The 11426-nt window shown below is 39.9% G+C and overlaps 1 protein-coding gene across 5 annotated transcripts; it reads left to right on the forward strand.

Annotated features, from left to right (window-relative positions):
• LIG4 (DNA ligase 4) lies at positions 1-10741 on the forward strand. Of its 5 annotated transcripts, none has more exons than XM_072782406.1 (3): positions 1-147; positions 2242-2474; positions 6787-10741. In XM_072782406.1, exon 3 carries the CDS (start codon positions 6936-6938, stop codon positions 9468-9470), a length of 2535 nt encoding a protein of 844 aa, XP_072638507.1. In that variant the 5' UTR covers positions 1-147; positions 2242-2474; positions 6787-6935; the 3' UTR covers positions 9471-10741. The 5 variants fall into 5 exon arrangements, with proteins under 5 accessions (XP_072638507.1, XP_072638504.1, XP_072638505.1 ...); XM_072782403.1 differs by having other exon boundaries at positions 33-147; positions 6707-10741; XM_072782404.1 differs by lacking the exons at positions 1-147; positions 2242-2474 and adding an exon at positions 2572-2898 and having other exon boundaries at positions 6707-10741.
• The last annotated feature ends 685 nt before the right edge of the window (positions 10742-11426 follow it).

The raw sequence follows: 11426 nt of genomic DNA on the forward strand, positions 1-11426 counted from the left end.
GTCCCCGCGACGGTGGCCCGCGAGGACAAGATACCTCGGAGCCTGGACCCCGGCCCAGCGGAGCTCGCAGCGCGCTCCCCGCGCGGCTTCTGCGCCGGGCGGCCTCTGGAGGCCTTCCGACACTCCTCGGGGCGGGGGGCCCCCAGGGTGAGTGTTTGTAATGCTCCAGATTTCCCTTCGGGACACAGTTCTAAGTGTGCACACGAATAAATATTAATTACATAAGAAAGCGTGTCTGCCTAATAGAGTTATGAGCGCACTAAAGTGTATTCCCTTACCTACTTACAATGCATGCATAACTCATTTTGTTTCTATTTTCTCCCAACCCAGCCCTCTCCGACCTCTCTCAGACGCCTGAACCTGGGGAGATTTAGACGGGCTTTCAAAGGAAAAGAATGCAAAATAATCTTATTTTTGCAAATTTTACAGAAGCACGGGCCCAGGGGAACACTGCTAGAGCCCAGGGCGTGGGAAGTGGCCACACAAATGAGCCCTTGAAGCTAATATTTCATTAGATGCACTGTCTTTTTTTAAAAAAAAAAAAAATTTTTTTAAAGAGATTTTATTGATTTTGAGAGAGAACACAAGTTGCGAGAGGGGCAGAGAGAAAGAGAGAGAATCTCAGGCAGACTCCCTGCAGAAGGTGGAGCCGGACAGGGGCCTCCATCTCACCACCCTGAGATCATGACCTGAGCTGAAATCAAGAGTCGGAGGAGGCTTAACCTACTGAGACATCAGGTGCCTCTCATTAGCTTCACTGTCAACCCACCTGGGCATCAAGTTGTACTAAATTGTTTTTCTACAGATGTTTGTCCCCCTCCCTCAGCCATTCTCTATTCTCTGTACCTTATTTTATATAGAGAGAGAATATTTCATATTAAAAAGAAACAAACAAAAACAACGACAAATAGACATTTATCTTGCCATCAGTCAGAGCGCTCCAGGTCAAATCCAGGCTCTTGATGTGTCACCTAATAAATGCCAGGCACTAGGGTAGACTACCTATATAAAGTAATAATCACAGCAACTCTAGAAAATACGTAATGAGAAACCCTTGATTATCTTTGAACCAACCGTTAGAAAAGCTAAAATATCATGGTAAATTGGAGACTAAAATTTGAATCAATTTGGAGTTTGGTTTCATAATCCGTGGTTCTTAGATCAGCAACATAAAGTGCAAACTCTGATACTGTAGGAGCTCAGTAGATGCTGAACAAGGTGCAAATGTGCACAGACAAATGTCCTTTCATAAGATGGGCAACTATGGGATGTCCTCTACCAAAACTGTTGGGTGCTGCTCCAAAATAAATTAAATAGTGGGTAGAGAAATTGCCATCACGAGAGTATCCTGTGACTTTGAAACTTCATAGCTGATTTTAGAGACATTTTTGGATAACTTAGGTGAATTAGACATACTAGGAAATTGTTGTTGGACTCGAAGGAGCCCTAAGTCTAGCTCTACTAATACTGTGAATTAATAAATAAGTGTCAGTTTTGTAAAATGCGATTTTTGTACACTAAGGACCCCTAAGGGCACTTAACAGCTTCAAAATGTTCTCAGAATCCATTGCAGCAAAATATCACTTTCTTATAATACCACATCTTAGAGCAACAATATCTTATGCTAAGAGGAAATAATTCCGCAAGTTGTTTCCCCCATTGTCATGGATAATTTCTCAATTCTCCATGAAAGAGGACAGGCCATAACAAAACATTGGTAGAAATCAACAGCTCCGGGGACATAAGGACTGAGTTTGTTTTCATCTCAATCTTGAATACTTAGCACAATTACTGTATTGGTGCTGAAGAAAGGTTTGCCAAATAATTTTATTTTTGATCCTGGAACGGACGCTCAAAGAGTCCATAGTTGATTTCTGGGCATGCAACTCTTTACTGTCTGTATTGAAAATTAGGTATCAGGTATTTTTATGAATTATGTATTATTTCTGCATGAAGAGACAAGAACTCACATCAAAGTTGCAACATCGTGAGAAACAAGTAGGAAAGGACAGCCTTAGGCAATTTTGCAAATGCCTGTTTTTCTTTTTTTTTTTTTTTTAGATTTTTTATTTTTTATTTTTTATTGGTGTTCAATTTACTAACATACAGAATAACCCCCAGTGCCCGTCACCCATTCACTCCCACCCCCCGCCCTCCTCCACTTCCAACACCCCTAGTTCGTTTCCCAGAGTTAGCAGTCTTTACGTTCTGTCTCCCTAATGCCTGTTTTTCCATTTGAAGGAAGCAGCAGCTGTTTTGGGAGGGAAGCCGCCCGAGCCTCCGCGCGCGTGCGCACAGCATCCCCGTGACGTCACGGCCCCGCGCTGCGACTGCGCCGACGCGTGTCCGCTTCCTGACGTCGCGGCGTCTCCGGGCCTCAGCGGCGAATGCGTCTGCGCCGGGAGCAGCCGGCGGAACCGGCTCCCGGTGCTGCGGCTTCCGGTCTGGTGACCTCACCTGCGGCTCGGCTGCCGGTAGGACGTGTGGGCGGCGGCGCGGCTCGGGGCGGGGGCGGGGGCGGCTCGGAGTGCCCCGGGCACGTCTGGGCGGGCGGGCGCCGGGACTGGCTGACGAGCGGAGGGGGGGCCGCCCCGAGTCTTCTCAGCCCGGCACAGGCGTGTGGGCTTGAAAGTTCGCTTTTCTTGTTTCGGGACAAAAAGTGTGGCAGCCCCTCCGCCCCTCCGGGCGTCACAGGTGCAGGGCCCGGGCCACCGCGGCGACCGCGCTGCGTTAGAAGCGGGCCTTGGGCTCGGGGTCCTTGATCTGGACCCCATCCCCGGGACGCGGGGGCAGGGACGGGAGCTCGCCCGCGTCGCCCCCCGGGACCGTGCTGGCTGCGGTGTTGCAGTCCGGGGACCCCCCTTCCCCAAGCCGGTGGGGACCCTCGGGCTCAGAAAGGTAACGGGATGCGCGCCCGGGGTCCGTGGCGGGCTTCCTTGGGGGGGGGGGCGGAGGAGGGGTGTGTCCCCCCGGCCCCCCCCCCGTGGTTCCGCAGGCGGGCGCCCCTGCCTAGAGCCGGACCGAGAGGCTGGAGCCTTGCTGCTCTTCTCGCATCTCGTCTTTTGTCGTCCTTTCGGCTGCCACCGCCGTCTGGCCTTTTCCTGCCCCAGATTCCTTTCTGCGGAGACTCCCCCCGAATGTCACAGGTGCTTGGAAGGGAGGCTGCTGTAGACCTTTGTCCCCCAGGGAAGAGCATCGTCTGCTCGGGGGCTGCATGAAGGACACTTAACTTGCACCAGCCGCTTTCTCTCCTGTAAAATCGCTCTGAGTCATCATCGTCACCGAATACAACCTTTGCTAGTATGTTTTGTCGTGTCACTTTAGGACAAGACAGGCAGCCGCTGAGTTAGACGATGAGTCATTATTGTATACGAATTGTACTCATTCTCTTGAATGTTTTGCTTATGTTTGTTAAAAGGTAAGCGTGCCCCTCCCTTTTTTCCTTGATATTTTGTGACATTTACATTTTAAACGTCACTTGCATCAACAAGCATTATGGAACTAAAATTAAGGATTTTTATTAAAAGGTAAGCGTGCCCCTCCCTTTTTTCCTTAATATTTTGTGACATTTACATTTTAAACGTCACTTGCATCAACAAGCATTATGGAACTAAAATTAAGGATTTTTATTAAAAGGTAAGCGTGCCCCTCCCTTTTTTCCTTAATATTTTGTGACATTTACATTTTAAACGTCACTTGCATCAACAAGCATTATGGAACTAAAATTAAGGATTTTTATTAAAAGGTAAGCGTGTCCCTCCCTTTTTTCCTTAATATTTTGTGACATTTACATTTTAAACGTCACTTGCATCAACAAGCATTATGGAACTAAAATTAAGGATTTTTATTAAAAGGTAAGCGTGTCCCTCCCTTTTTTCCTTAATATTTTGTGACATTTACATTTTAAATGTCACTTGCATCAACAAGCATTATGGAACTAAAATTAAGGATTTGCTGACTGCCGAGTACTGTGTTAAGCACCTTGTGTACATACCGGATGTCATCCTCATCTCACCTTCTACAGTCATTACCCCCATTTTACACTACAGAAAGTGACAAAGACATTATGTGGCTGCCCCATGTCATGCAGCTGTTAAGTTGTTGAGTTCACAGTTGAACTCACATTTAGTGGTCTCTAGAGCCTGAACCCTAACCACAAACGTTTTTTTTTTTTTTTTTTTTTCCCACAAATCAAAAACATCAGCTAGCAACCTCAGAATCCAGAAGATAAAATGAGAATGTTTAAAAGCAGTGGAAATTCTAATGTTTGACTTTTTTGTACAATTTTCTTTTTTTTTTATTTTTTTGGTACAATTTTAATGAGTAAAAATATTTAAGCCAATTCATCCTATACTAATTTTGGAACCCTTGTTATAGTTAGAGCAATTTTGGGATACATGTTGAACCTAGATTTCAATGTGGTTATAAAGTAATTTGAGTCTTTGCCTGGAGATTGTTGAGAGAAACCAAGACCAAGTAGAATACTCAGATATTCAGAAACTATATACCCATCTTGAATGCTCAGAAAAGTATTTCTTAACATTCTTCATATTATATCTATATATAATATATGAATTATAAATACAAGATTATATACTGGCTTGAGGGAGCCTGTTTTGAGAGGTAGACAGTGAACATACATAACCAGGTGGTTCAGTCAGTTATGCAGATGAGACAGAGAGAGGGAGCAGTTACTGATTCAAAGATAAAAGTCTAAAAAAAAAAAAAAAAAAAACAAAGATAAAAGTCTCAGGAAAATGGTGTCTCATGGGTTTACCTCTTGGTCTAACTGACTCCATAGAAGTTGAATTTCCTTTGTCAGGCATTAGACCTAGAAGTGTGGCCTTTCTGACAAAAGGCCACCAAATGGGTGTTGAGAAACTTGCCCAGTGCAGTCACAGCTGCTAAATGTTTTTGACCAAACTGAATCCTAACCTGCATATGTGGGGGGTTTGCGGGGGTGTGACCAGCCGCTGGCCTTTCCTAATGTGATCTTCCAGGGACCCAACTCTAGGGGCTCAGTAATCCATTCCACAAACAGACCTACCAAGTGCCAGGCGCTACGGACGCAGATCACCCCTCCTGAGTTTCTGGAGACTGTAGTAAAAGTGTTCCCGTATCCAGCCATTGGATCTCTTGTGCCAGATATCAGACAATGCAGCGGTGTGCCGGCAGTGTGTGTGCTGTCTTGTCTGCTGCTGCAGGGACTCTAGTGGTCTCCAGAGATGACAGTAGACCTCCTTCCTCCCTGTAAGGCTGCTCTGACTCCCTGCTCTCTAGGCAACATGGGGATGTGCCAGAAGGTATCTGAAACCACAAGACAGAATGTAGTTTATATTCTTAGGATGCACATTTTTACTTGAAGTCCTTATTGGGAGAGTGAATGGATTTTAATGTTACCTAGTTTAAATAATATAATAGCTCTGATATCATATAGATTCTAATAGAATTTGCTGGGATGCCTGGGTGGCTCAGTTAAGCATCAGACTCCTGATTTCAGCTCAGATCATGATCTCAGGGTGTGAGGTTGAGCCCCGTGTCATTCTCTGCACTGGGCATGGAACCTTAAGATTCTCTCTCTCTCTCTCTCGCTCCCTCTGCCCCTCCCCACCTCTTAAAAAAAAAAAAAAAAGAATTTGCATGAATATTTAAAATTTCAAAGAAATTTCGCACTTGTGGTGACCACTTTAGGAAATAGTCTAGACCCTAACCCAGCAAGGTACCTGTTATTTCCTCTCTGACTTTAGACAATGCTTCAGTGAAAAACTGTCTCGTGACATTTTACTTTTGTTAAAACATTTAGCATTTTATAATTACTTCCCACTATATCCCCTTTTTCTTTAACAGAATGTATGCTGTATTAAGGCAGAAGCATACTATTTGTCTATAGTATGTTTCCCTGGTGCATATGTAGCTGGTGAATTGTTGGAGAGTAAATGGCATGTGAATATGAACAAAAAACTGTACTAATTTAAATTTATAAAGCTATTTAAATTACTATGATAAAATAGCTAAAAGAAGTACATTAAGTAAGGATTTCATGGGGAAGGTTTTTTGAGTTGTGTTTTGAATACTGGAGTGATTTGGCATAGCTAGTAGTGAAATGAAAGTAAACACAGACATAGGCTTTGTTTGGCTAAAAGAAGATACCTTTTTTTTTTTTTTTTCTTCCTGCAACGCCAAGTTTCAAATCAGTGATTTGGTTTTTTTTTTTTTTTTTTTTTTTTTTTAGTGATTTGTTAAAAACATCTATTTCTGATGTTGTGTGGTAGTCTGACAGGAGAAGAGGAGAAATGTAAGGAAAGGCCTTCCCTCAGAAACCCAGAAACAAAATGAATTGAGCCTTGTTTTTCTGTTATTGTTATTCTTTTGCATTATGTGCTAAGTAAGGAATGGAATCATTAATTCACTGAAAGTTGGATTTAGGGAGAAAAACAAAGTGGTCCATCTCAGTATCATAAATGTAGGGAAAGGGGCTGGTGATACTTTCAATAATAAATACTAAATAAGATTGAAGTAACATAGTTGATTTTTCACTAAATGTAGAGATTGAGAAGAGATATAATTTATAGAATTAATTCATTTTCATGTAGCAAACATTGATAAACATTTATTACAAACGAGGCACTCTCTGTAAGGTCTTCACATTAAATATTTAGTTGAATTTTATATTTTATTTAAAGCTATTCTCTTTTTGCCTTATTAGTTAAACCAGAGGATTCACCATCGCTTCTATGGCTGCCACACAGACTTCACAAACTGTTGCATCTCACGTTCCTTTTGCAGATTTGTGTTCAACTTTAGAACGAATACAGAGAAGTAAAGGACGTGAAGAAAAAATCAGACACTTCAGAGAATTTTTAGATTCTTGGAGAAGATTTCATGATGCCCTTCATAAGAACCAAAAAGATGTCAGAGACTCTTTTTATCCAGCAATGAGACTTATTCTTCCTCAGCTAGAAAGAGAGAGAATGGCCTATGGAATCAAAGAAACTATGCTTGCTAAACTTTATATCGAATTGCTTAATTTACCTAAAGAAGGAAAAGACGCCCTTAAACTTTTAAATTACAGAACACCCACTGGAACTCGTGGAGATGCTGGGGACTTTGCAACAATTGCATATTTTGTGTTGAAACCAAGATGTTTGCAGAAAGGAAGTTTAACCATACAGCAAGTAAATGACATTTTAGACTCAATTGCCAGCAATAATTCTGCCAGAAAAAAGGACCTGATAAAGAAAAGTCTTCTTCAGCTAATAACTCAGAGTTCGGCACTGGAACAAAAGTGGCTTATACGGATGATTGTAAAAGACTTAAAACTTGGTTTTAGTGAGCAATCTGTATTCTCTGCTTTCCATAATGATGCTGCCGAGTTGCATAATGTCACTACAGATCTGGAAAAAGTCTGTAGGCAACTGCATGATCCTTCCATAGGACTCAGTGATATTTCTATCACTTTATTCTCTGCCTTTAAACCTATGCTGGCTGCTATAGCAGATATTGAGCGAATAGAGAAGGACATGAAACACCAGAGTTTCTACATTGAAACCAAGCTAGATGGTGAGCGTATGCAAATGCACAAAGACGGGGATGTGTATCAGTATTTCTCCCGAAATGGATATAACTATACGGATCAGTTCGGCGATTCTCCACGGGAAGGTTCTCTTACACCGTTCATTCACAGTGCATTCAAAACAGATGTACAGATCTGTATCCTGGATGGCGAGATGATGGCCTTCAACCCTAATACACAAACTTTTATGCAAAAGGGGAATAAGTTTGATATCAAAAGAATGGTGGAGGATTCTGATCTGCAAACCTGTTACTGTGTTTTTGATGTACTGATGGTTAATAATAAAAAGCTGGGACGTGAAACGCTGAAAAAGAGGTATGAAATTCTTACTAGTGTTTTTACACCAATACCAGGTAGAATAGAAATAGTGCAAAAAACACAAGCTCATACTAAGAAAGAAGTAATCGATGCTTTGAATGAAGCAATAGATAAAAGAGAAGAGGGAATCATGATAAAACATCCTCTATCTATTTACAAGCCAGACAAAAGAGGTGAAGGATGGTTAAAAATTAAGCCTGAGTATGTAGATGGGCTGATGGATGAACTGGACATCTTAATTGTTGGGGGCTATTGGGGCAAAGGTTCACGAGGTGGAATGATGTCTCATTTTTTGTGTGCTGTAGCAGAGAAGCCTCCTCCTGGTGAAAAACCGTCAGTGTTTCATACTCTGTGCCGTGTTGGTTCAGGTTATACTATGAAAGAACTGTATGATCTGGGTTTAAAATTGGCCAAACATTGGAAGCCTTTCCATAAAAAAGCTCTACCAAGCAGCATTTTATGTGGAACAGAGAAGCCAGAGGTATACATTGAGCCTTGTAATTCTGTCATTGTTCAAGTTAAGGCAACAGAGATTGTCTCCAGTGATATGTATAAAACTGGCTGCACATTGCGTTTTCCACGGATTGAAAAGATAAGGGAAGACAAGGAGTGGCATGAATGTACTACCGTGGATGACTTAGAGCAACTTCGAGGGAAAGCGTCTGGAAAGCTTGCATCTAAACACCTTGACATAGGTGGTGATGATGAACCACAAGAAAAGAAGCGGAAAGCTGCCCCAAAGATTAAGAAAATTATTGGAATTATCGAGCACTTGAAAGCACCCAACCTTTCTAATATAAATAAGGTTTCTAATATATTTGAAGATGTGGAGTTTTGTGTTATGAGTGGAACAGACAGCCATCCAAAGCCTGACCTGGAGAACAGAATTGCAGAATTTGGTGGTTATATAGTACAAAACCCAGGCCCAGACACGTACTGCGTGATTGCAGGATCGGAGAACATCAGAGTGAAAAACATCATTTCTTCAAATAAACATGATGTTGTCAAGCCTGAGTGGCTGTTAGAGTGTTTTAAGACCAAAAGCTGTGTGCCGTGGCAGCCTCGCTTTATGATTCACATGTGCCCATCGACAAAAGAACATTTTGCCCGTGAATATGATTGTTATGGTGACAGTTATTTTGTTGATCTAGATTTGAACCAACTGAAGGAAGTGTTCTCAGGAATTAAAAATTCTAGCAAACAAACTCCAAGAGAAATGGCTTCTCTGATTGCTGATTTAGAATATCGGTATTCCTGGGACCGCTCCCCACTCTGTCTATTCCGACATTGTATTGTTTATCTGGACTTGTATGCTGTTATTAATGACTTGAGTACCAAAATCGAGGGAACGAGATTAGCAATTACAGCTTTGGAGCTTCGATTTCATGGAGCAAAAGTAGTTTCTTGCTTAGCTCAGGGAGTGTCTCATGTAATCATTGGGGAGGATCATAGTCGTGTTGCAGTTTTAAAATCTTTTCGAAGAACTCTTAAGAGAAAGTTTAAAATCCTGCAACAAGATTGGGTAACTGAGTCCATAGACAAGTGTGAGTTGCAGGAGGAAAATCAATATTTGGTTTAAAGCTAGCTTTTCTAGTGAGGAAAGCCTGTGATCTTGTGGCCACATTGTAACATGTGGTCATAATAAAATATCAAACTATATTTTTATCCCTTAAAATTTATGCTTAAATATATTAGATATAGAAAAACAGTAATTTTAACTTTTGAGATAAGACACTGAATGGACCAAAGTCAAGAAAAAAAATTCATTTTAACAGAGTAGTATTTAATGACTTTTAAAACCAAGATGAGGGACACCTGGATGGCTTAGTGGTTGATCATCTGCCTTTGGCTCAGATCCTATCCCAGGGTCCTGGGATCGAGTTCCACATCGCGCTCCCCACAGGGAGCCTGCTTGTCTCTCTGCCTATGTTTCTGCCTCTCTCTCTGTGTCTCTCATGAATAAATAAATAAAATCTTTAAAAAAAAAAAAAGTTTTTTTAAATAAAACCAAGATGAAATAAACAGTTTAAAAAAGAGGCATTTATATAATATCCCTACTGAAATCTAGAATTCTGACTCAAATATTAATAAAATACATTCAGAAGCTTTTAGAGTCATTAAAAAGCATTGATCTAAGTGGATTTTCTGAAGTAAAATTTTAAGTTTTTATCTAATAAAAGCATTGCAAGAAAAAAGAATTGTTACAATCGGACATATATTATGTCTTTTAAACTGAAGGTGAAAATATAAAATGTGAAATGTAAACAAATTTTTAAAGTTAAGGACAACCTCGGGAATAAAACCTCATAAAAAAAAAACTTGTTAATGGCATCATTAGGTAAATTAGGAGAAATAAAAGTAGATGAATTTAATTAAAAGAAACTTGCAGTTTTAAAAATACTTGACCCACATTTATTTTTTTTTCAAAACTAGACTATGTTTTAAAGAGAATGTTTTTAGGTGAACTGTACACCAGGATAAACAGTATTCACAGAGAGTGGTTTTCCTAGATGTAATCCATTGAGTACATGTCAAAATGGCATATGTCTCGTGACTTCCATTACATAGGGGTAAACTGCTTTGACTATTTAAAATGATTTTTATCTTTAGGTTATTTAAATTTAGTATGTATAATATGTATTACATTTGGATTTATATACCAAATTTTGGAATATAGTCTATTCATTTTGAAAAATATGTTTTCATGACACCTTTGCAATACTTGAAATATGGTACTTGAGGAAATGTTATTATTTATTTGTAAGTAATGTGAAATTTTATCGAAACAGTGGAGCAAATGTTATTGTTATATTTCTTAATTTAAATAAAATATTTAATATGCTATTAAAATGTATGATGTATTTATTTTAGAACACTTCATAATAGTTCTTTCAATCATAAATATGGTATCAATATAATTTTTACAGATTCAAATCAGGTTCCTATTTGAGGTCCTTTCTATTTCATATTAGAATGAACTTTATTAAAAACTTTAAACTTTCAAAGTTTTAGAATACCTATTGAGAAAAACTACAAAATAGACACCAGTAAGAATAATAAGGGAGGAAAGTACATAATTTTACCACCAAAGCTATTAACATTCCCTATTTTATGTTACTGATAGTAAGGAAAGCACAAAATACTTTATTTACAGTGTAGCAGATAAATATAAAACTATAATGCTGTATATGATCAGCTTTTCTCAATGGGTGGATTTACAGGTCACTGAAATATACCAACAGGTCACTAAAATATACCAACATCACTTTAAATTGTTGTACACTGTCCTACTGAATGTAGTGTAATGCATTCAGCTAGCCCTTATTGTCACCTAAGAGGTTATTTGACCTTGCACCCACTGCTGCCCCCCCCACTTTTTTGTTTTCCTACTAAACATAATAAATCTGAATCATAGTCTGTGTATTCTAGTTTTGTTTGTTTCTTATACATTCTTAGAATGGAGTCGCTGATTCAAAATTAATGTACTTTTTAGTAAATTGATGTGCATTTATGCAAAGTGCCTTTCTAGTTTCTT

This window comes from Canis lupus, chromosome 17 (genome assembly GCF_048164855.1).
Source record: "Canis lupus baileyi chromosome 17, mCanLup2.hap1, whole genome shotgun sequence".
Lineage (NCBI taxonomy): Eukaryota > Metazoa > Chordata > Mammalia > Carnivora > Canidae > Canis > Canis lupus.

Bases quoted from the DNA above. Each gene is read 5' to 3' on its own strand.
- LIG4 (XM_072782403.1), top strand. From the start codon at position 6,735: ATGGCTGCCACACAGACTTCACAAACTGTTGCATCTCACGTTCCTTTT.